Source organism: Rattus norvegicus, chromosome 20, assembly GCF_021556685.1.
Source record: "Rattus norvegicus strain SHRSP/BbbUtx chromosome 20, alternate assembly SHRSP_T2T, whole genome shotgun sequence".
NCBI lineage: Eukaryota > Metazoa > Chordata > Mammalia > Rodentia > Muridae > Rattus > Rattus norvegicus.
In genome coordinates, this window is record NC_141553.1 from 27,689,344 (window position 1) to 27,715,000 (window position 25,657).

Sequence of the window (25,657 nt, forward strand, 5' to 3'; positions counted from 1 at the left end):
CCAAAGTTAGACCGACAAATGATTGTGCTCCAAGATACTGAATTAGGGACAGTGACAGAGTTTGTTTGTAACTGATGGTGGCAACATGGAAAAGAATGTCCCATGTTGTCTTCACATGTTCCCCATATATGCTTGCCCTGTTAGTGAATACCTCCCTGCTCAAACACGTTACATACCTCATTTATGGATAGCCACATCCCCAGAGTCTCATCACACACAGTACAACACCCAGTAGCATTCACTCATCTCCACTCATACTGCCCTACTCATAAGAATTCACAGGGTGCCAATCTGTAGGTCTCCTTTTTATTTAGTTTATTGGACTTGTAGAAATATAATAAGTTACATAAACAGAATTATATAAAATATCCACAATTAAGACTTCACTAGCTAAGGTCCTCAGATCTAGCTCGAGTGTTTCCTAAATACTTTTAAGTACTGACAGTTTTCAGACAAAAAAATGGCAGCATGGAGTTCCAGTAAGAGTCACTGTGGTCTTGTTGGTTCGGAATTCTACAGCATGGGCAAAGCTCACTGAAGCAAACCCTTCCTGGATTTATTGCCAAATAAAGTACATGACGAGGGACTAGCTCCCCTAAAGCAGCAAGATGGGAGTCAATGAAACAACAAGGATGCTGGCTGCCTCCAACCTTGAAACCTAATAGGGCGAATGGAGGCTAGCCCACACTGCTGGCTGCAGCTGCCCATTCTTCAGCAGAATGACAGTTGGAGAAGAGACTGCTGTCTTAGACCTGCACACTCATCACAGATGACATTTACAAGTCTAATTAAGGGGAAGCTCAGTGTCATTATAGAAGATCAGAGGTAAGGGACACTGCAGGATCTCAAAGAGGAATTAAAAGGACAATTAAGCAGACTATTTAACTTGCAGGATATAGAAAATGCCTTCTAAAAAACCAGCACAGACAGACACAGTAAAATGATCATATTAAATATTCAGGACCTAATTATGGTCCTCTCACAGTATGGTCTATATTCTGTGGTGGGAAATTGCTTGATGGTTTTAAACATACAACTGATTCCCCTCCAAAGCCTTTGTTCAGTCATATGATTTGTAAAAAAAAAACAAAACGAAACGAAAACAAACCCAACAGCCTTCTAAACCAGAGGCTTTATCCAAAGGAAACAGTCTCTACAGTCGGCACTCCAGGAGGGAGCCCAGCAGCATTAACTTCCCAGCTTGGCATTAACCCCCTGCCTGGAAAGTTTCCTTGACTTCCCATTTCCTGGCAGTTACAGGTGTAGTAAGAGAATCTGCCTGTACAGTGCCTGTTTATTAGCTCTGTAAATGTTCTGTCCTACAGTTGCCCTTACATGAGCATGGCGGCTGTGAATTTCCCTCGATTCCCATTTTGTGTGGTCACCCACACTGTAATTACCCCCATGGAGCTCCCTTGGCCTCTCCTTTCTTTTGCTCATCCTATGCTCACCAGAGCTTCAACTTGCCTGACTACAGACATGAAGACCAACCTCTCATTTGCAGAAGAGAAGCTAAGTCTGGGGCAGGAGACAGATGCTTTGGATGATTCCACCAGGGTCCAGGATTCCAGGTCCCAGCTCTGTACTGCACCTCAGGCTGCATTATCTCTCACTGGCTGAGGATGCTGTGTCTGAACTCGCACAAGCCCCACCCACAAACCAGGCATGACCAAACTCTTAGCAAGTCACCATTTCACTGTCTACTTAGAACACACATCTGTTTGAAGTAAAAACAGCCTCACACATTATAACTACTGTGCCTGTGAATGGCCAAATCTGCTCTCACTTTTGTCTGGACAGATATGCCTTGACTGTCCATACAGTGAGTTCTTTCACTACTGACTGCAAGGCTTGTACCATTGCGGGTGACTGTAAACATAGGTCGTTACCCCTGAAACCATAGAACAAGCCAACAAACCCTGTTCGGTCTGAAGCAATGCAGAAGTGGGATGTCTGTACTTTGTAACCATTTTACTAAAACCTTCACACTAGTTTCTTCATTAGGATGCTCCCATTTTCAACTTGAGACTCCATCACCCTTCTTATAACTTTTGCTACATTACTTTTTAGCATCCCCTTATTTGCCTAGTGATGTTTGGTAACATGGTCTATGCCATGTCCCCTGGCTCTCACTAAGTGCTTCCTTAAAAGACAGAATCAGATTCTTCACCTGTGACCTCACACATGGTTTGGTTCATTTGGGTGCTCAGTGAGCTCCTTAGGGCAGCCTAAGGAGTACAGTGACCCACCAGGAAATGCCTTGAACTCTGGCAGTCCGATGGCATCACTCACAGCTGCCATGGCTTCATTGGGTCCCCATCTGGTCCCAGGGAAGATAGTCCAAGGCAAACTCTTCAGGATGCAGCTGGGGGTGGGGAGGCAGGGGGTACAACCCCAGCCCACTCCAATATGTCTGCACACAAGGACTCCACAGCATCCAGCCTCTCGATCTGTACCAGCTTCGTGAGCAGCTCTGGGATGCTGTAGCCCGCAGTGCTGATGCGGTCAAAGAGCTGCATGCCATCAGTCATGCCCCCAATCTCATCCCTCTTCAGTCCAAAGCTCTCGGCAAGGTGGCGCCACGTTTTCACGACTGCTTTCTCAGAGTTGTAGGTAGAACTGAGCATTCTGCTTGTCTTTTCAAGGCAATCAAAAGGCAGCTCCGTGGGGCTGAGACCTACGAGAGGAATTGGTCAGTTACATGTCACAAACGGAAGCTCGATGGGACCTCAACACTGAACACCTAGCAAGTATTTAAAAAAAAGAATTCCCGGGGCTGGGGATTTAGCTCAGTGGTAGAGCGCTTACCTAGGAAGCGCAAGGCCCTGGGTTCGGTCCCCAGCTCCGAAAAAAAGAACCAAAAAAAAAAAAAAAAAAAAAGAATTCCCATAAGTCCTAGTCTCTTCCAGAAAAGAAGGAAATATTGCCCAATCTGATACTAAAACTAGACCAAGACCCATATTCTTAACAAAATATTGACAAATCGAATTCAACAATAGGACAGAATTGTTTACCATGACAAGGGCCAGGGATATACAGTTCTGGTTCAGTATTCCAAAGTCAATGTGACTTCTATGTTAGGTTCAGACCTAGTACACTGCTAAAAGCTGAGGTCAGGACCAAGGACTCTGCTCACACAGCTCAGATGTGACATCATGCCAAATCAGAGAAGGCAGAAAAGGAGAAGTACACACAGATTAGAAAGGAATAAAACTGCCCTTGTGTGCACAGACAGGTCATTTATGCAGAAATTTCAAAAAAATTTTCCACAACACTGATGTACATAGCAAAAGAATCTCTCCTGAATTATGGTATGTGAGACCAACTTATCACTGAGTGTATACTGTATAATTCAACTTTCAAAAGTATTTTTTAAGTGTGTTTCTTATGCATATGGGTTTACCTACAAGCATGTTTGGGTACCATGCACATGCAGTGTCCACGGAGGCCAGAAGAGGGTATCAGACCCTCTGTAACTAGAGTTAACAGATGGTTGTGAACCACCATGTGGGTGTTGGGAATTGAACTCAGGACCTCTGGCAGAGCAGTCAGTGCTCTTAAGCACTGAGCCATCTCTCCAGCCCCAAATTTGACTTTTACAATAATTTTGCAATGACAAAATTATAGCAACAGAGAACAGATTAGTGCTGCACTGGTGGCTGGAAAACAAGAGATTTCCCTGTGGTGGTGGAAGGGGTCTCTGTCTACTGTGTTAACATCAACATCTTGGTTGTGATTTTTATTGGCTTTGTGAGCTGTTACCATCAGGAGAAGCTGAGAGAAGTGCACCCAGGCTTCGTCCTGTTATCTTACCAAGTGGTAAGAATACCACAAGCCAGATGGTGGTGTACACCTTTAATCCCAGCACTTGGGAGGCAGGTGCAGGTGGATCCCTGAGTTTAAGGCCAGCCTGGTTTACAGAGCAAGATCCAGAACAACCAGAACTGTTACACAGAGAACCTTATCATGGAGCGGGGATAGAGTGGGTGGGAAGAATATTACAATAAAAAACTTTAAAACAACTGGAGGTCATAGGAACATTAGGATCTTGAGAGGGGGAGCAGGTTGGGTAGGCAGAGGTAGCAAGTATTAATATCTTCATGTGGTTCTAATAGTCTTGGGAGCCAAGCCATACTGGCTTTAGAGACTCAGCCTTGGCTGTGTCTTATTACTGTGGCATTAGGAGGCACACATGCCTGGGCTGTCAAGGAGCACCTGAGGGCACAGGCTTGAAGCCTCCACCCTACAGGACCCACTGGAGGGCTCTTCTTATGGTTGAAGTTTTTATATTAATTTGAAAGCCACAGTCCCGTGGGTTTGATCTTTCAAAGCCAAGGCATTCTTTGGAACAAAGAAAAGGTTGGGGGTTGTTGGAATGTAACTCCCAGACCATATTCTTCTGGACAGCCTACAGCACCCACCATGCCAAGCTTGATGAAGCAGGCTGACCAGGCATGCACTTATGGAGGCGTGCCATGTTTCTGAAGGCAGCCAAGGAGAATACTTGGCCCTGGAATTCCTGCTCAGTGGTTATTTCAGGCCAAACAGAGCATCTAACCAGTCTGCCCCGGCTTAGGGCCTGCACCACAGGACATGAGTGGCAGCATGGGACTCTCTCCAGTCCCAAGGTTCAACCAGACCAGAGGTGTGTGGAGAGATACCAGCAAGGCATGAGGCAGGAAAGTCCCCTGAGCTCAGCAGTGAGGAGCTTATTTCAGAGTGAATAGAAGTTACTTTAGGACCTGGATTTTGTAGCATGTAGGATTACGACTGGAATGTTTATGCTTCTTACCCAGTTGCTTTTTACCTGCCTGCTTAAGGCAGCCTGAACTTACTGCTCTTGTGACTGCTCTGGAAGGAGGAGAGAGCCCTCCAAGATCAGTTCAGTGTGCCGTGTGAGGCTTAAGAGGGTAGGTAACAGCTTCTAGGCACAGCCATCACCTACATGATGGTTCTGTCAATGACAGAAAACTTTGGCTGTATAGGTCTATGTACCGATGCCGTAGCCATGTTTGTGTTTGTACATCTAATGTTGACACAAAAACAAAATTTCATACCCATGTGCTTCTTAGCATGTGTACCCATTGGCACTGACTACTAGGTGCTATCAGACATTTCCAGGATGACAATGCTGACATAGGCACAGGCACAGGAACTATGGGGACCCTTCATTGTGTCCCTATCAATATATACATTAGTCTGTCTCTTGTTCTGCAAGGAAACCACTATGGGGTGCTTCAGCCTAAACCAGAAACCCAATTCCCTTTCCCTCCACATCCAAGGCCATTCCAATGAGGGCCTCACAATCCTCATCAGATATGGATGAATGTCTTCAATTCTTCACTCAGGAACCCTTTTCAATCCCTGGCTCTGGGTTGGTGGGATTGGGAGGGTATCAGGGAAGTGAGCCCTGAATGGCTTTTTCTTTTTTGTTTTTGTTTGTTTGTTTAAGACAGAGTCTCGGGCTGGAGAGATGGCTCAGTGGTTAAGAGCACCCGACTGCTCTTCCAGAGGTCTTGAGTTCAATTCCCAGCAACCACATGGTGGCTCACAACCATCTGTAAAGAGATCCGATGCCCTCTTCTGGTATATCTGAAGACAGCTACAGTGTACTCATATATAATAAATGAATAAAAAAAAAAAAAGACAGAGTCTCACTACGCAGCCCCTGGCAGGCCTGGAACTCACTGTGTAGCCCAGGTTGGCCTCAAACTGAGAGATCTGCCTGCTTCTGCCTCTCGAGTGTACACCACCACATCCAGCTCTAAACGGTTCTCTAGTCCTTACCTTCAACAACACCACACACGTTCGCATACACATCCAATATCTTTTTCCTTCGGCTTTGGATCTATAAAGAACAAGTAAGAGAATGTTCATCTTCAGAAAGGGGAAAGACTGTAGCAAAACTCCAAATCTTCCTCTTTGCTCTGGCGTGGTCCTGATGGCTAGGCATACTTGCTGTGCCAAGGCCTTAAGGAGAGGCAACCCCAAGTTATCAAGAGGAAGAATGTCCCTAGGTTTCCATGCAGATCCTATTGTGTACATCAGGGGTGCCATTTGCTTTAAAGGGGACACCATTGTTGGAGCTGTCATTGGTATGTTTAGAAGAATGGCCATCAGATGGCCACCAGGGGAGCCATGCCTGCAGGGGCTAGCAGAGCTATGGAAGCCTCTCTTTTCCAGGGCAGAAAGCTCAGGGCCAAGATAGGCAATGAGTGAGTGGCCCTGGGTGAAAGAGCCCATGCCTGTGGCAGGCAGCATAGATTCCAGGTTCTTTTAGCTTACTGAACCTAGAGTACAGGACCAGGCCAGATCCAGGATCTCAGGGGAATTTTCTTTACTGACAACAATGATGCCACAAGGTTTGACTGGGTAAGAAGGAATGTATGCCAGGGCCCGAGAGCACACCCTGTACCACAGACATAGCATGTGTTAGTGATAAAACCCTCTGGACAGTTCGTACAAGTGAGTCTGTTGCTATGTAAGAGACATGTATATATGTATGCACACGCATTTACATTTAGGATATCTAAACCTATAGATATCCAAGACAACTATGTAAAATGTCTATTTGCATAGATCCTGTTCACATTATCATCCCATATACTTTAAATCATCTTCAAGTTATTTCCAATAGCACATGAGCCATTATGCAGTTATTGCACTGCATGGTTTCAGATCAATTCCAATCAGAAGAATGCATCTTTAGTACCTTTTTAATGTATGTTTAATCAATTCACAGACCCCACAGATATATACAAGTGTGTGTGTGCATGTGTACACGTGTGTGTGTGTGTGTGTGTGTGTGTGTGTGTGTGTAACTGCTTGGGTATGCAAGTTTTTTTCCCCTGTTCTCTGGCATTTGCAATGATTTTTTTAAAGCTTTTCCTTTTTCATCTATAAGCAGTATATTTAAGATAAATTTCCTCTCTTTTTCTTTTTTGACTTGTTACTTTGCCCAGCATCCTAGCTGGGACCTTTGGGGGAAACAGCAGGCTAAGGAGCTTGTTCGATATAAGGTGTCTTGTCTGATGGCTGTGAGTCACTGCACCAGTGTACGATGGGCAGTGTTGCCAGAGCCTCACCCCAGCAGACTTGTTACTGGCTACAGACTTCTCCCTGGCCAGATGAACTAGCGACAGCAGGCATAGCTCTGGGGACCCCTGCTTGTCCGGGGCTGGCTCTTCATCACTGTCCACACTGCGACTCAGCAGCTGCTCATTCTCAGATGAAGCATCGTTCTCACTGTGGAAACAACCAAGGCACCTGTTAGTGAAGCTCCAGTCCAGACGAGCTGTCCCGGCACCATCTTGTTACCCAGGCATGGGCAGCATGGTGCAATGTCTTGTTCCTAAAGCACTTACTACACCTTAGGAGCTCTAGCTAAGGAGACATAAGGTAAGAAAGGCACATCCTGTTTCCTGGCAAGCAATTCTGGTACTGAGTGGCCTACAGATGTCTGCATGGAGTTCCCAAGAAGCTGTGGGTTCCGAGAGGCTAGGGATACCACCAAGGGCTGACACCTCTCTACACTGTCTGACACCATGGATGTTTGGTAAAGATTCACAGGGCATGTTCTAGATTTGTGTAGTTAGCCCCAGCATGGCAAGTACAACCAGGGGTCTTCATATTAAGTTATTAAGATTAGATGGCTGGAACTCAATCCCTGCCAGGTTTCTAGAGTAACCAAGAACACACAAAAAAAAGTGCAGTTTGGGAAGGCCTCTTGACTAATGGCCTGGTGTTAGAATGAGCCTTGTGAGAGCTACAGAGAACTCCTAAGGGTGGGCAGGGTGGGTAATCATGTGAACCTGGCCTCATGTGCTTCACCCTGATCACAGCTCAGATCACACAAGACCTGGCACCCCTGGGTTAGAGCTTATGCCCTTAAACCATTCAAAATAAAAGCAAAACAGTATTTTTTTCAAAGTACTCTGCTTACTTTCTTGCTTTGGCTAAAGAACTTTAGAGTTCTTTATTTGCCACATATTCTATTTGAGTGTTACTGTTAGCACTGAAAGCCATATGCAAACATAGCCCTGGAGCCAGAATAAAGAAAAAAGTCATGATACCATCTAATACAGCCACTTTGTCATTATGCTTGAAGGCTTGAGAGGGAGGTGGCTGGCCCATCCCTGTCACCAATTCTGGCAGGCGCATGGAGATACATAGTGGCATCTTTATAGTGCACCTCATGGTGCACTTTCCACAGATCATCACATAGCTCCCAAGTCCCACTTCTAAGACCCAAGAGCTGTTTGTAGGGACAAAGGTCATGACCTTGTCTTTAGAGCAAAAACTTAATATTTATATATGCAGAGAGACTGAAGTCTCACAAATTTTCCCCTCAGGAGAAACTCAAGCCATGGGCACATCCTTGTTCATTCACCATCCCCTCTTTGCTAGTTTTAGGAACAAAAAGTCCAGAAAGATGGAAGGGCCAAGCTGGGACCGAATGTTACCACACCACACTTAAAGCCCTGCCTCAGCCTGGGCACCTTGGATAACGGGGCTCAAACCACAACTTCCCAGAGTCTGAACAATGAGTTAGAGTCAAGGTGCTGTGGGACTGTAGGGGGGGCTGTAGGTCCTTCCCAGGGCCTTGAGTAGTCTCACCCCTACTCTCCATCTCAGTGTGCAGAGGCGCCAGGGTTGGAAGTATTGAGAACAATAGAATTTTCCAGATGGGTTCATGCTCTAGACTGGCTTTCCTCAGCACCTGGACCCCATCCAGGTAGCTGGAGTCCTTATTCTCAAGTAGGAAAGACTTGGCAGGAATTCCTGAGTCATTATGGGAAGGTCCTGCCTTGGGTCAGGAAAGAGGGTTTGGAACTCTGCTCTTCTGGAAATTGTCTTTGAAACACTTGAGAACTCTGAACCCCAGTTGCAAAGAGCAGCACTGGGTAGATGGGGCCCTTCCCATACTTGTCTGTAAGGCCACAGTGCAGGGCCCAGCAGAAAGGGGTTTGCATGCTTCCTTGCTGAGAACCAGTGCAAGGACCAAGTCCAGATGACTGCCCAATGGGGACAATAGGAAAGAACTTCCCTCCTCAGTTGACTTTAAGGCGGAGGTAAGTTCTATAACCCAATGCTTGGAAAATATGCTAAAATATGGTCAGGTAAATCTCTTTCCCCAGAGGCTTATTACACCAACCCTTAATAGATGGTTGACACTCTGGGCTTTGGTTCCAGTTTTGTTGATCACTGGCGTGTGATCTTGGTCCACTTATGGAAGTGGGGATGGCACCAACTGTTACTCTTAGGGATGTGGCAATACCAGTCTTAGGCCTGGGGCTGGGGCTGTTGTCTTTAAAGCAGTGTAAGCACTACTTGCAGCTGTGAGAACCAGACCTGTGTGTGTGTGTGTGTGTGTGTGTGTGTGTGTGTGCACGTGCACATGCATACATGCGTGCCCTGTGATTCATGTTGGCTCCTTGGTTTGAAGAGAAAGGTGGAAGGCTCAGGGCATCTGGGAGATTGGGAGCGGGGAGAATGGACAGTGGGGAGTAGCAGGCAGGTGTTACACCTGCCCCAGCTCATGTAATCAGTGAGGAAAGAGAAATTCAGTGCTGGTTTACATTGCCCCCTTTGGTGGGAAGCTACTCTCTAGTATTCTTGGAGCATCCTCAGACCTAGTACACTCAGCTTGCCTGCCTGCTATAAGGACCTAGCTGCTAACTCCACTCTTGGGATTGGGACTGTTCAACCTAGTAGTGAGTGTAGGTGAGTTCCTGTTCCACATACCTTTTTGGGGTCTTTGTGGGTGTTGCTGTCAACTTCTGGAATTCACCATTCTCAGGGAAAGTCACCACACTGTCTATAGGAATGGAAGTTGGGGGTTGGTGAGAGTTAGCTTGTGGTTCTGAACCTGGATCTCCCTTCCTGTTTCCTTTTCAGTAGACATCCTTTGGTGACTGGGTCCCCATCTAGGGACAGAACAAGTGGGTATACCACCCCCCTCAAAGGCCCTGGAATCAGAGGTGGTCAAGAGGCTGGGCTGCCAGGTTTGAGGACAAGGTGAACATATTCCACTGTCATGCTAGATATTGTGCATGGGGCAGTGTGGGCTGAGTACAAACCTGGGGCCTCTTTTTTCTCCTCATGTGTGTTAGCTGGGGCTTCTGCACTTTTTCCTGGGGGACTGCTACAGCAGGCTGCTTGAAGAGAAAGAAGAAGGTTACATTGAGCTCCCTGGCTCTCTCAGAGAAGATGACAGAGTGTTGGAATAGGGATGTGGGTGCATGGATCTCACCTGGAGCTGAAGGCTTAGTCTTCATGATATAGAACATGATGATGAGGACAATGGCTATGGCCATGATGAAGATTGTAGACATGGCAATAATCAGGGCGGTGGCCAGGTGTCCTTGACTTGAGAGCTCTGCTGGCGTCAATGAAAGGAGGATAAATGGTTTTGTCCTCCAAGCCACAGCACCCACCAGGAGACCCAATCACAGGACTGCTTCCATGGGTCATACTTGGCCCAAGGACCTGGCCCCCAGAGCGTGTGTTGGCTGCTAGGTCAGAACCACTCATCAGCTTCCCCAACACTGTGCATTATACTCAAAAGATCAGGATGCAAAGCAAGAAGCCATTCCTGGGTGCTCACTCTTAGTGTCACTGCCCTGAGGTCCTGAGAGAAGGGTAGAGATGGGGATCAGAGCGGCCCATGAACAAGAATCTGTCTTGGGAGTTCAGGCACTTCCGGCAAAAAGCCACCCCTCCGGCTAGAGGCTACATTCCTGGTTTGGTTTTACTTGGCACCTCGTCTTCAGAGTACTGACAAGAGCCCCAGGGTAAAGCAGGCTGACTGACCCAGCAACTCCTACTGTTTCCACTTCTGCTGGCTGCCGCTTATTTTTGGAGCTGTTTGCTCAGTTCCGTGATGGAGCTTTGGACGTGTGGAGTATCTGAAACCTTCCTGTAGTTCTCCAAAATAACTAAACGAGACACCTGGTTCTCATGAAGCAGGATCCAGTGACAGGCATCTAGTGCTCTGAGCCATCAGAAGGATGTGCAGAGCTGAGAGCCCACTGAGGACACTCCGTCTCCTTGATGTTATCTGCTGTGTTTATAACTGTGGGGTGTGGGTGATGTTGTCTTACGAGTCCCGGTGCACGCTATTCCCAGGTTCTGGGGGAAGTGATGGGGACACCTCTGCCTATTGCCCTCAGACATTGGGTCGGGGTGTATCAGGCTGCATATTGGCTTTGAGGGTTCTTGAAGGTCCCCAAGCTTCATGGAGACCCAATCCCAAACATGCTTAAGAATCAGATGGCATTAAAACCACAGAGTAACTCCTCTATGAGTTTTATGAGTCTCTATGAGAAGGGACGGGCCAGCTCAAGGTCTTGCACTGAGAGAAACTTAGGTGGGGGTGGGGAGAGTGCTCCTCAACCATCATTTCCATTTCTTATGAGCTAGGGAGAATAAAAATCATTGGAAATGAGTATTAAAAGTGTAAATTACTATCGACACTGACTTCTGACTGTCACTTTCCACCCTGCCAAGGTGGCTAGAGTACCAGGATACCATGGAATAGTAATTCTATATCAAGGTTCTGTCACATTAGGGAGTGACAAGAGGCAAAGGGCTGTGTCATCATTGCTGACAGCTCTCCCCTCTCCCTCTTCACTCTCAGCTCTCTGAGTTCCACAAGACTCACAGCTGAGTGCCTTCCTTACCTTTGTGAGCATGCTGGAAGGGGGACAAGGTGCTGCCGCCTGAAGTGCTGGAGGAGTGAGCTGAAACCCCGGAAGTGGCTCCCACACCTGTGAGGAGAACAGATAACCTCAGAGATCTGGCAAAGCATGGCCTTCAAAGGCTGGAAAATAAGGCACTGCAGTGAAATGAACCAATCTGGAGTTCTAGACTGTATTGCAAGGAGTGGGGCAGAGAGGAAATGTTTAATGTCCCCAAAGAGTATTCTGACATCTTAGAAATTATTTTATTAAATGTATGTATATATGCGTGTGCACCACATATGTGCAGGTGTCTGCCAAGGCTCGACGAGGACATTGGAGTCCCTGGAGCTGGAGTTACCAGTGGGCATGATCCACCCAGTATGAGAGCTGGGAACTGAACACCAGTCCTCTGCAGAAGCAGCGAGCATTCTTACCCGTGAGTCATCGCTCCCTCCATAGGATTCTTGTTCCTTACATAAAGACAGCTCTGCCTCATCCACCCAGTTCACCTACAAACTGAGACAGCTTCTGTGCACTCTATATGAAGGGTAGCACATGTACATGAGAGCATTTTAGGGGACTAATACTTGATTTTTTTCAACTATGGAGAGCAGAAATATGTTCTTAAAATCTTTTCTAGTCATAAAAGTTTATATCTTCATTACTAAAAATCTGGAAAAATAAAGCCCTGAGCAGAAGCAGAAGGAGCTAGCCAAACTTCACAGTAACATTCTCAGCTCTGATGTCCTTCCTTCTAGGATTTCCTCCAAGATTCCAATGGTGGCAGCTCAGTAGTGCTGGCCTTGTGCATGCTAGGCCAACACAGCACCACTGCACTGCACTCTGAGCCTAAGGCGAGTTTTTAAAATAGTTTCAACCAACCCAATTAAGAACGGATGTGCTTTGCTCTCCTCCTTAGCCACGGCTCCTTACTCTCCCACCATAGGGAAAACGGGTCACCAAACAAACAAAACAAAAGGATGGGCATTGTAATGCTGGCCAGCACTAGGAGGCAGAGGTAGGCAGATCTCTGAGTTCCGGGCCAACCTGGTCTACACAGTGAGTTCCAGGGCACTCACAACCTGGTCTACACAGAGAGACTCTGTCTCAAAAAGAAAAGAAGGAAATACAACAGAAAAAAAAAGAAAGAAAAAGTGTCAAAGAAAAGAAAAAGGAAGCCGATTTGCTATCAGACAAACCACAATACATGTTTTTTTTTTTCTGATAAATAACCTTCTTTAAGTCAAACTTGAGTTTTTCAATTGATAAAAACAATCGGGGTTGGACCATAGCTCAGCAGTAGAGGCAGAACACACAGATATCTCTCTCTCTCTCTCTCTCTCTCTCTCTCTCTCTCTCTCTCTCTCTCTTCCTTTCTTTCTTGTCCTTGATGGTTCTCAGTCCTGCAGAGGTTCATATAGTAATCGTGTGCTTTCTGAAAAGCAGCTATAAGCCCAGATGGAGCCACCACCAACCTCCCTGAAGTCATGTCCTTCCCACCCACCCCAGCCAGCCCATAGAATTGGTCTAGAGGGTACACAGGGTCAATCCACAGCACCATAGGGCTTGAGTGAGGAGTAAGCAAGGACAGCAGACTGACAGAGGTTCTGGGAGGCAGACAGGCCTGCAGTGTGGAAAGCCTCCTGCCATCTGGCTTGTGCCAGCCCAGGAGCAAGAGCCCAGTCCCACTGAAGTGGAGTGCGCTGCCTGATTAGCTGACAAGCTCTCTCAGTACATACCCGGAAGTGGGAACTTCTAGTTCTCTGGAAAGTTAGTTATACCAAATGATATTTTGCTGGGCACACAGAAGAAAGGATGTCTTGCTAAAGCAAACATGTGGGAGACTGTTTTCCTGAAGCAGACACACGTGAAAGGATGTTTGGATATAGTGGACACGTGAAAGGATGCTTGACAAAGGAATATAAATATGACCCCACAGACAATGGGAGACAAGCACTGAGCATTGGTTTTGTTTGCTCCACCTCACTATTCTTCACTAAAGACACACATGTATTGGTTCGCTTTATATAGCATTCTTGAACTCAACTTGTGATAAACTCGCCCAAGAACTGCTCAAGAGATTCCTAAGGTAGCTTGCCGCTTCTGCAGCCTCACCTCAGACTGGTTGGTGAGCCTGGATTAACTACAGCTGCCTGGTGTCTGTTTGCTGAACGGACTGGACTGTAGCTGCTGTTTCGTGCCTGGTGTCTGCCGGCCTAGAGGACTGTAAGTCACATTTGGTGTTTGCTACAGGACTGAACTGCTGCCTAGGAAGATTGAGCTCACCCTCAAGAACTGTTGCTGAACAGGTCCGTTTCCCCCATATCCTAATAACTTTTCTCCTCCACTGCCTCCACTGGGTGGTGGGCTAGAAGAGAGGTTGAGCCCTTATTAAAAGTAGGTTGCAAAAAATGTATGCCTACAAAATCCTGTGGATAGAAGCCAGATGCTTCTGTTTCCATCCTTATACCTAGTTCAACACACAGAGAGATGGACAGGTAAACGGTATGGAGGTACAAAGGCTATCTGAGGACAGGTTGGAGGTCAATTTCTGTGCATCAGTGAGGTGCCAAAGTACTCAGAGGCTAGCTTGTCTCTCAACATTAGACAGAAATAGAACTACGGTGTAGTCAGGAGAATAATCACTTGCCCAGGGAGGATAAGGTCTCTCTTCTTCATTCTGGGGGAAGACTGGAAGCTTTCTTGTGGCCTATAGACTCCAAACTTATGTTCAGCCTTTAAAGTTTATATTTGGGGGTAACTTAGCAAGGAACTGCTGAGGGAGTCCCTGGTGGTGGCCCTGTCTACTTAGCTATGCTAACCTATCAAATGGCAGGCATTCAGGCTGTGCCCATCCTTGCTCACAGACCCCACCAAGTCTCCTGCAGGTTGGCAGTTGCTCCAGCCAGCTAAGGCAAGATCCAGGGTTCTGCCATTTGTACTTTGCTGGGAAACCAGCCATCACATGTCATCAGGTGGACTGTCCTGACCCAGCTTTGAATAGAAATCTAACTTCCTTTCTCTAAAGCAAATAGGGCATTGCAAAGGAACGGGTCTATTGGTTTGGTAAGGGGCTCAAGTGAGCTTAAGATATGTGGACAGAGGGAGAAAAAAAAGCCAAGGGCTGTGTCTGTGGATGCCAGCAATCTCTGTCTTTTCTTGTCCCTTCTTGCTAGGACTTGCAGACCAAGGCAGTGACAGGGTTGGGGCTGGGATGCAAACACACCCAGGCCTATGGTCTAGAAAGAACAATGAAGGAAGTTGGTGAGTACAGACTTATGAAATGCCCCTGGACCCGGGAGGACTGGTTACATGACATCGCCAAACACTGGTGCAGGCTGCTACTTGCTAACGACATCTTCGCCGAGACGGGGAAGCTACCTGCTTGGACCAGCTATACCTTGCTCCAATATACTGGACATTCCCCAAACTGAACTCCAGCTGGCATTAGTGGAACACCCAGACTGCACAGGCTGCAAGAGTAGCCCGGTATTCTCCAGCCAAGGATGCTCTGCTGAGAAAATGGGACATGGGGATGAGGTTTGACAGGAAGGTAGAACTCTCTAAGCCAGAGGCTGGAACCAAACACATGCAGCCACCCCGCAACCAAACCCTTCAGGTCCTCAGGACCTCCATCCCTCCTTTTCCTGTGGCCAACCTCAGGGTCCTTCCAGAATCTGCAGGGCAGCAGGCATTTCCCTCAGGGATCCTGCAGCAGATGCCGAGACCTATCTCATGTGCAGAAGGAGCAGAATTACATGGATCCAGCCAGGCCTACAGGCCATGCAGGTCCTAAAGGGCAGCAACCCGTGAACTGACAATAGGCTTCTCAGAATCAGAGCTGGCAAGAGAGGATGGAGCTGCTGTTTCAGCAAAGAGAGAGCCGAGGCGACTCGGAGCAAATAAATGCATGGGTGCCTGGTTCTTAGTGGCAATTCTGTTTCAGGCAGGTGGAAGGAATGTTCTTTATGGAACACAAAAACAAATTCAATAGTACTACTCTGAGTACAGTAATTAAACAACAACAAAACCACCACCACCTCCAACAACAAAACAAAACACACCCCCACATCTTCTTTGGTCTTCTTGTCCCCAATTCAGGGTCCTCTGCTTCCACACGAGGGAGGTAGGGTGTGAGCAGAGCAAGCCCCAGTCCTGCCCATCCCCAGGCTGACCTCAGACAGCTATGCTCAACTGCCCCACCACAGAGAACAGTGGGGCGGTCTGGCCCCAAAAGACAACCTAGAAGAAGCAATGTGCCAGGAGACCGGGCAACTGGGCACTGGCAGAACTTGGTAGACAGAATCAGGCCCCTGGTAATGACTTGAGGATGCCCCTGTTGTTCCACAGAATGCTTGGGAAATTCCCCAGAGAACACAGACACCTGCTCTCCATTATCCCAAACCCTTGAAAAACACACACAGAATTATAGATGTACGCATGCTAATCTTACGAACACACTCTATCATGCTGAGTAAAGTGTGTGTGATCTATGTGTAGGCAAAACTTAGAGAGAGAGAGAGAGAGAGAGAGAGAGAGAGAGAGAGAGAGAGAGAGAGAGAGAGAGAGAGAGAGCGCCAGCCCAGAGAGCTCAGCTATTGCTACCCTTCACGGCACATCTTTCAAGCCATGGGTCCACAAACGATCCTACCCTACAAGGAACATGGGTGGACACAGAAGCTATATCGAATCCACACTGTGCATCACGGAAGCACAGCCACATTGCACTTCCCAAGAGCAGCATGCTAGGCTTCCTGCAACAGGCTGTAATCTGGTCTGACGCTGATTGACTCTGCACCATCAAGATGTCTGGCAGCTAGGAATAGCTCATACCACCCTGTGCCCTCACTCCATAACAGTCTCTCTGGGTTGTCAACTGCAGATGACCTGAGTGATAACGACTGGTAAAAACTGACGTTCCAGAAAGTGGGCAGAGGTTTCTGCTCAGTCCATTACCAGACCAGACAGTAGGGACAGATGTGCCTAGTTCACTCTGAATTCCCAGTCTGGCTGCAGCTCGGCTCACCTTTCTTGGGGACTTAGAGAGCTGTAAGCACCAGGCTTAGTGGAGTTCTACCTCTGTTCAAAGAGATGATGGTATATAAGGAGCCTTTGAAGTTGTTAATCCACACAATTTACAAATGTGCCAGTGTGTATTAGAGGCTGGCTGGCATTCTCTACAGAACATAAACAGTTTGGATTTTTAAGAGTGACTTGGCTATGTGGGTTGTCAAGGAGGTGCCCCTCAACCCTGGCATTGGCCACACACCCTGGCGGTGGATCTGTGAACGATGGGTGGAGTTGTCAGATACTCACTAGTTGCTAGAAGTGAGAGCAGAATGTAGCCTTTGCTTCTGCCCAGACATGCTCTACGGGAATCTGCTTCTCACCAGGTCCTTGGTCTATGTGGCGTGTTCTGGTGTGGATAGACAGACATATGAGATATCCTGGTGTGAATAGTGGCACATGGCATGTGGCATGTTCTGTTGTGAACAGTACTTTACAGAAACAACTGGGTCCATGCTCTCGGAGGCCAGGCTTTCCTATTTATGTTCTAAGGCTCACATGAACAGTCCTTGGCTCACTGTAAGTCATAATTCAATTGTTTAACTGGGTGTCCCTTCCTAAGAAACCACTCTCTTCTTGATTTAACTCATGGGTCTTAACCACTGACAAGTGATTAAAAAAAAGAACAGAGTTCACGACCGTTACTGTCGCAACACAGTACTCCATTGTGTTATGTCTGTGTCTCCTCTACTCTGTCCCAGTTTTCCTGTTGTGGAGCTGAGCCTGCTGCCCACCACACTGACATGTCACCAGCACCAACATGGGTGTTTCCCACACACTGCTCATACAGTCCCATCTGTCCCCACACAAGATCTTAGAGGGAACTGAGGTACAGAGAATGAGATCACTTTCTTAGGGGTGGAAGCTCGCAATGGAAGCCAGCCAGGTGCGATGCACACCTCTCTCCATTCCTGACTTCCTGTCTCCCTCCCTCTAGAGGGAACTCACATCAATCGTCATTACAGCACAGGTGTCCCCCCCCCACCCCCCCACCCCCGTCTACTTAGCTGTCCCAGCACCTGTATTCTTAAGACAACATGGGAGAAGGAAAATTATAGCCAGAGCGTCTTGCTCAAGCGCATCTTGTTCTCTGGTTTGCTGAAAAAAACAAACCAAAGGACTCTGTGTGTCCCTCTGGTCTAATGTGGACTCACCAGTGCACCATGACAGTAGATGGCAAAGGAGAGTAAGGCCTGAAGCACCCCGAGTGGGGCTGGCACTGGCTGGAGCGGGGAGGGGCTTGGCTTCAGGGCTTTGGGCAGAGGCTATACATGCTCAGCTGCCAGCCAGATCAGGGTAGGGAAGACTCCGGCTGTATCTGCCTTGTCTCGATGTACACAGATGGTTGACCCCAATGTGTGCAGGTATTGTCTAGTCATACGGTAGAAAAAGCAGAAACTGAAGCTTGGCCACCCAGGAACAGGAGCATTTATTCTACTTTATGAGTAAGTGCGTATCACTCTCCCGTTCCTCCCGAGAGCCCCTTGGTGACCTGTGTCTCGGCAATGCAGTAGTACTCTAATGATGTGTGTAGAAGGGCTCAGTAAGCATGAACTCAACCTTGGCTGTGGAAGTCTGTGGGCAGGGATGGCGTCAGAGCTCCACAGGTCAGGATAAATGCTCTAACAATGGCAGAAAAGTTCTGGAGCTGGGACCTTTAACCTACACCCTGGCGTCAAGCGGAATCAGAGGCAGGCCCAGAAACGTGTGCTCTCTCAAGCATTTCATGGGAAGGTGATAAGAATCTGGCTCCTCTGCTCATTGCACAGAGAGCCAACAGAGTCCTTGAGAATGCCAACACAGGCTCAGTCCTGCAGATGAGGAGAACAGTCCGTACCCCGGCCCCTGCCCTTCCTGCTGAGGAGACCCTCATGCACACTCAGGCATGTAGCTGGACTGGCTGTCCTGCGCCTGGCCATCTGCCCGTTCCAGCTCTACTGGGCATGTAGCTGCAATACCACGTGCCCCAGGGTCCTTGACACAGAGTACCAAGAATGACAACTTGGTTCCACACAGCCCAGGAAATCCACCCTTCAGGAAGAGGTGCCGCCTAGGCCACCAGCCAGGGATTTCAAGATCCTGACAGAGATGAGGTTTGGCCCAGTCCCCTTGGCTTTCCTGAGGTGGGGCTGTGAACTGAGTGTATGGGTCTCCTAATTTCACCCGGATATAGTTCTAGGTAATCTCCCCAGTCACAATGCACCCTGGGAAACGGTAGAGAAGGGTAGAGTGGAAGTGCTTTATGTTCTGAAGGAGGCTCAGACCCACTGAGGGAGTGTTCCACCTACCACATCTGTCACAGACAAATTACTGGGCCAGGTAAACAGACACCGGGAGACTGGCTTGAGAGGCCTCAGAGCCAAGACTGGAGGTAGTCTAGTTGGGTTGTAAAAACCCACAATGAAGCCTTCCTGGGTTCTAGCTGTCAGTTAAGCAATTAGGAAAAGTAAGGGATGCATTGATTTTTTTTTTAAATCTCTAGGAGTCAGGGACTCTGCCTCTTAGCCCAGACTGGATGCACCACAGCTGGCTAGCTCTCCCTCACTAGCCAGGCGACTAGGGAAGGGCATGTGTCTTTGTGAGAACCCCCTGAAGAGCTGCTTTCCTATCAGGTTCCATAGGCAAAGGACTGTGCCTGCTGGGAGGTATGGTCTTGAGATCATCCACTCGAGAGAGTGCCTCATCCCAGAATTGTCAGGCACTTAATTCATGTAGATCCCCTGACAGAAGATACATTAGAATGGCAGCTGACTTTACCACAGGTCAGGCTGGCAGCCAGGAGCCCCGGGCCTACTCCCCACCTTGTAAATTAATTAGCATATGACAGGTAAGAAGTTCAATTTTAAATACATGCAAATCTATTCCAATTGCCAAACTATCTAGAAGGCAGAAAGTGGCCTGGCCTTCGGATTTCCTCAACCTGTAGCAACCCTGCCTCCAGGCAGCCTGCCCAGTCAGGTGATCACCTTTCCTGCAAGTGTGGGAAGGTGATGAGGCTATCAGTCTGCCTTTATCCTACCTCAGTTCTGCAGATCTGAGTTGCCCACTAACACAGTTTTGGTAAGTTTGACATTTGGATGCACATAGCAAAGTCCGAGAAACCGCACATTAGAGTCCTCCTGCAACAGAAAGAGACCTTTCCCCACAAATGAAACATCATAGCCTGGCAAAAGAAGCAGCCCCATGGAGGGTTATAAACTCGGGAGGGCGATAGTTTATGTGTAATTCTTGGAAACTATTCAATTTCTTGATAACTTGTGCATATTTCTACATCTCTCACAGCCTCGTGTGATGCTACATACACACACGAACTGAAAGTTGCTTAGCACTTGATAGTAATTGCAAAATATCTTTGTATCTGCGGTCCCCTCAGCTTTCTTAATGGACACAGGAGGTGAGTTAAGGTCTCTCTCCGGTAGGTTGTACGGCTAAGCAACTTGTCCCAGGCACTGCTGGTTGACCTGCATGACAGTTAACGTCTGACTCCAAAAATCTGACCCACACCAGAGCTAATCCCTTGTTTAGAGCTTTGGTGTGGTGTTCTTTAAATAACGATTTTATTTTTATTGTGTATGTCTATGTTGCCTATAAAGGCAGAAGACAGCATCAGATCCCCTTAAGCTGGATGGCTGTTAGTCCCCCCAGGTGGGTGCTTGGAACTGAACAGCAAGCCTCTGCAAGAGAAACAAGCTCTGTCCATGGCTGAGATGTCCCCCTCTCCAGCCCCTACTGTGCTGATCGTACTTAGGTATTGGAATTGGCTTTTTTCTATACCAGTAGTAAAAGACTGGAACTTTTGTTGGTCCTGACAGCCAGAATTAATAATACACCATGAAATCACTTAGGACTTAAGAATGCTATCCCACTGTGTGTTCAGCCTATTTACTTAACCTGCTTGTAAGAGCACAACCACCCTTCCTATGCCTTGGATTTCCTGTGTAGTCGACCTTCACAATGGAAGACAATACATAGCTGTAATCTTACGCAACGCACTTCCATGCCCCTGACCCGAGAGTAATGCGTCTGTGGTCAGTGTGCGTGTTATGGTAATAAATGCCGCAATCAGCAAGTAGGCTGGAAGCCACGTTATGGAACATGACCACTATAAATACTGGCTACAACATGGGTACAGGTTGACGGGTCTGTCTGCAGTGACACGTGCAGTCACGTTTGTTACGTGGGACAGTTGGAGTCAGTGACTGAATCCTTTGTAAAACTCTGTTAGAGGTTTCTGTAAAGTTTCCCTCATCCCTTCTCTGTGTGATGCTTTCCGTGCTGCTCAATACAAGAGAGAACGGAGCTGTTTGTTAGAGACATGCACAGCCACAGGGACAGACAGATTCATTCACAAGACAGCCTTTAGGCAGGCATAGATTCAGACTCCGTACAAAAAATAGACAGGAGCAAATTCAGATCTGGGCTTGCTCTCGGTAAGACTACTCCAAGGGAAAGTACTTTAATTTCTTTTCATTAATGCAACACTGCATACATTTTGGGCACGGTGGGTCATTCCTAATGCATTCAAGTGAGAAAGCGGTTTTATGGAAGGGCGGAACACTCACATTCCTTGGTGTTGGGAGGTGCCAAGAGGCAGGAGTAGCAGACCATGCCGTAGATGTTCCTGGGTCTGTTTTCCAGCATGTAGTAGCTACAGGAGGCAAGAGGAGACACAGTAAAGGCAGATGAGTGAGAGATACCGAACAGGTACACCCCGGATGTCACTAGGCCATGACTGAAGCCAGGCCTGAGAAAACTTGGTGGGAACTGAGAACCTGAGAGGCCACTAGCCTCGGGACTCCCTCAGTTCCTTGGGGGATGGTTAGTATGCCCTGAAGTGGAATATTCTTTTTTCCAAGACTGGGATGATTTAGGGGCATGACTTTACATGGCTTGCTTGCTTGCTTTTGTTCTTTCTTTCTTTCTCTCTCTCTTTTTTTAAAGGTTTATTTATTTATCATATACAAGTACACTGTAGCTGTCTTCAGATACACCAGAGGAGGGCATCGGATCCCATTATAGATGGTTGTGAGCCACCATGTGGTTGCTGGGAATTGAACCCATGATCTCTGGAAGAGCAGTCGGTGTTCTTAACCACTGAGCCATCTCTCCAGCCCCCTCTTTCTTTCTCTCTCTCTCTCTCTCTCTCTCTCTCTCTCTCTCTCCCTTCCTTCCTTCCTTTCTTCCTTCCTTTCTTTCTTTCTTTCTTTCTTTCTTTCTTTCTTTCTTTCTTTCTTTCTTCCTGTCTGTCTGTCTGTCTGTCTGTCTGTCTTTCCTAAAGGTTTTAGTGTGTGTATGTGTGTGTGTGTGTGTGTGTGTGTGTGTGTGTGTGTGTGTTTACAACTTTCGTGAAGGCTTTCAGAGGAGGTACCTATGCACTATCACATGTGGGCATCACTGAGCTCCCTGTGTCCCCCCACCCCCACCCCCACCCCGTCACTGTCACCCTTCCCAGAGTCCATAGGTTGGTGGGATTGCTTGCAAAATGCCTATTCGGCCCTGCGGCCTTTGGGACTCCACAATTGCCTGAGTGGGTGGCAGCGTCAGAGACAGAAAACAACTACACCGGCCACACAGCTCACTGCAGGTAGCCTGGGAGATGGCCACACAGCTCACTGCAGGTAGCCTGGGAGATGGCCACATAGCTCACTGCAGGTAGCCTGGGAGATGGCCACACAGCTCACTGCAGGTAGCCTGGGAGATGGCCACACAGCTCACTGCAGGTAGCCTGGGAGATGGCCACATAGCTCACTGCAGGTAGCCTGGGAGATGGCCACACAGCTCACTGCAGGTAGCCTGGGAGACGACCCCCTCCCCAGAGAGACCAAGCACCATTCAACTAATTGCCCGGGCTAAAGACTTCTGTGTAACTATTGAGTTTGTCTGCTGCTGCTTCCAGTCCTTTAAACCCAAACAATGCTCCAGCCACGCCCTCACACCCCACCCCTTAAAGGATCTCGCCCTCAGCAGCTGCCATGCCTCTCCTGTAGTGTTTTACATTGACACTTTAACTCTTATCTTGGTGTGAGCCATTTTCCTTAAACAAACCCCGTGTAGTAACTGTGAGGCCATTTATCACACTGTGAGAAGTCTAGTCAAATAAAGGAAGCTGGTGTCAGCTCTTAGAACTCAAGAGATGAGAAGCCGGCTTGATGGTGGATCCAACCATGATCGTTTCCTAACTTCTTTCTTATTAGCTGTTTTCCATGAAGGCCCACCTGATGGCTGTGGGTGGTAAGATAAGGCTCTCCTTGGGGGAGGGTGGGCTGGGGCACTCTGGACCCCAGCCTGCCTGAGTGTCCCATCCCGCCTGAGCTTGGACCATTACCAATAACTTCACGGTTGTAATTGCTTATCCTTCCTCAAAGCCTTTTATCCCCAGATCCCTGAGTATCTTGCAAACACTAATTAACCAATCTCAAAAACACCCTCAGAGAAGCCACAACAGTTTAACTGTTAAGCCTTCTGGAGAAAACTCCCAAACACACCCTCTGGTCCCCTAAGATGGCTATCTTTGTCAGAGAAGTAATGAATTACATATAGAAGACAATGGTGGGTCAACCCAGCAGGGGACAGGTAGCCTCCGGTAGCCGTTCAGCTGTATGAAGCTTTCTAACATCTCCCAAGTCCACAGCCTTTGTTTGTTTGTTTTCCTCCCATCTCATTAAGACCAGGTGCTGAAGACCAATAAGGATAAACCTTGTTCATACCTCTTGCCAGGCACTAAGGGCAATTGTTGGTGAATATTGACTGGGCAAGTTAATGACTGTCACTGTACTCGGCTCCACAGTTCAGAGGTGCTGAGCTGAGGAGAGCTCTAATGGTAGGCCACACAGCCTGCTTTAAAGGCAGCAAAGCCACAGACTTGAACGTCCCACTTACATCTGGGTATCAGGCTCTGTCACAGGTAAGGCTCCAGAGCCACACACATAGGGGAGTGGACCTGCTACACACCTAAGACCTGGGTTCTTAGCACCTGGGCAGGGGCTGCTGGCTGCTCGGTCCGGGGTTGCCATCTGTGCTGAGGTAGCCTTTTCTTGGCATGCAGACAGGTCCTTTCTGCTGTAGGCTAACCATCTGGGTGTCTTGTTCTGACTCCCACAGAGGCTCTGAATGTTTAAATCTCCATGCTCTGACTCTGTCCCTGAGTGTGCCCTTGACCAAGCTGTACAAGGAACAGCGCTGAAAAGCTGTGCACCTTTCTATTGTTTGTTTTTATTATTTTATGTGTGCGGGTCTTGGGGTTTGCCTGTGGGGTGTGTGTGTGTGTGTGTGTGTGTGTGTGTGTGTGTGTGTCCAACATGCATGCCTGATGCCACTGGAGGTTAGAAGAAGGTATCATATCTGCTAAGGCTTGAGTTACAGACAGTCTGCCATGTAGATGCTGGGAATCAAACCCAGAACCTTTGGAAAGGCAGTCAATGCTCTTAACTGCTGAGCCATCTCTCCAGCCCTGTTATAGACATTTTAAAAAGATGGGTTGGCCCTAGGAATCTGTTTAGAAGTTGCATGGTCTACCTGGTACAAGTGTCAAATGCCTCCGGACATGCAAACCTTGTTCTAGCATGTATTGGTTCAAGTCTGTATTTGTTATGTATATGTTCCCATGTGTGCACGCACATTTGCATGAGTGCACGTGTGTGTGTGTGTGTGTGTGTGTGTGTGTGTGTGTGTGTGTGTGTGTGTGAATGTATGGCGAGCAGAGGTCAATCTCTGGTTCCTTAGTTGATTGCTTTCTGCCGTATTGTTGGATAGGGTCTTTCCCTGAGCCTGGTGCTCACTGACTCAATGAGACTACTTGGCTAGTGAGGTGTGTGGATGCTCCTGCCTCTGTGATGCTTGTTGCCACTTCTGGCTTTTGTGTGGATGTTGGTGATTTGAACTCAGATCTTCATGCTGTGCATCAGACTAGCTGAGCCATCTCTCCAGCCCAGAGAACGTTTTTAAAATGTTAGCTTTCTATTTTCGGCACCAACCTAAACTAACCAAAGTTTGTTCTTGTAGTTCTGTACACAGCTAGATGAGAGTGGAGAACACTGGCCTATCTTCTGCTCTCCCAGAGCTCCTTCAGGCTGAAGTGTTCATTGAACACCCATGGCCCAGCTAGTGTCAAGACCATTTATCTTCCTGTAAAGATGTGACCCCTTATTCTTTGGTCCTTATTTTGATTTTCTCTACAGATGCTCCTGGACTTCCCATGAGGTTGCATTCTGATGAGATCATTGTAAGCTAAGGAAATTGTTAAGTAGAAAATGCATTCAGTGCGTCCAGCTCTATGCTTAGCTGGTGGAACATGCTTAGAACACACACTTTCTGCCTACAATCGGGCTGCATCAGCTAACACAAAAGCCTATTTTGGAATAAAGCTTGTCTCATTTAAGTTCTGCTCTGGAGATAAAAGGAATATTGGTTGCATTGGGAGACTCACTATTAACTTTGGGTTAAACCAGAAGTTTGGAAGTGATATTTCTCTTTAATGAGTGGAGACATCATACTTTGGGGGGTAAGGAGGATAAACCAAGCCACTGTGAGCTGGGTCCTACCTCAAGCATTCTTTCCTTCTCCGGTTCTTCCTGTCCTCAATTATCTAGTCAGGACAAAATTCAGTTTAAACAAGGATCCAAGAATCTTCTATTCAGACTGACTTCCTCTAAGATGATAGGAATCAATTCGCCCTTCAAATTCCCCTTCCTAGGACCTAAGCTTACAGTGGATGCTCTGGGTCGTGAGACACTCACGCCCTTCAACCTGTGACCTGCAAAGTCCTTTCCCCAGCCTGCCAAGCTCATGGGCAATTGCTAATCCTCTGTAAAAGCAGCGGCTGGTATAGAACTGGCTGCAGGAGCTACCCAGGGCAGGGGATGCCAAGGTAGGGGAGGTTACGAAATCTAACTCCTTCCTTGCTGCCTTGT

General features: G+C 47.7%; 1 protein-coding gene across 6 annotated transcripts in view; it reads right to left on the reverse strand.

Moving 5' to 3' along the window:
• Positions 1 to 292: 292 nt before the first annotated feature.
• Edar (ectodysplasin-A receptor) overlaps positions 293 to 25,657 on the reverse strand; it is a 78,920-nt gene continuing 53,555 nt past the window's right edge. Inside the window, exons 5-13 of one of the 6 annotated variants that reach the window (XR_015644903.1) lie at positions 21,311 to 21,396; positions 11,682 to 11,768; positions 10,253 to 10,378; positions 10,080 to 10,154; positions 9,745 to 9,817; positions 7,086 to 7,245; positions 5,788 to 5,848; positions 689 to 2,677; positions 293 to 635 (exon numbers count right to left, since the gene is read on the reverse strand). Coding sequence is in view for 4 of the 6 variants with exons in the window: in XM_087597904.1 (XP_087454030.1) it covers positions 2,355 to 2,677; positions 5,788 to 5,848; positions 7,086 to 7,245; positions 9,745 to 9,817; positions 10,080 to 10,157; positions 10,253 to 10,381; positions 11,682 to 11,768; positions 21,311 to 21,396 (997 nt within the window). In the remaining 2 variants the exon portion in view is untranslated. 6 annotated transcript variants of the gene reach the window in all.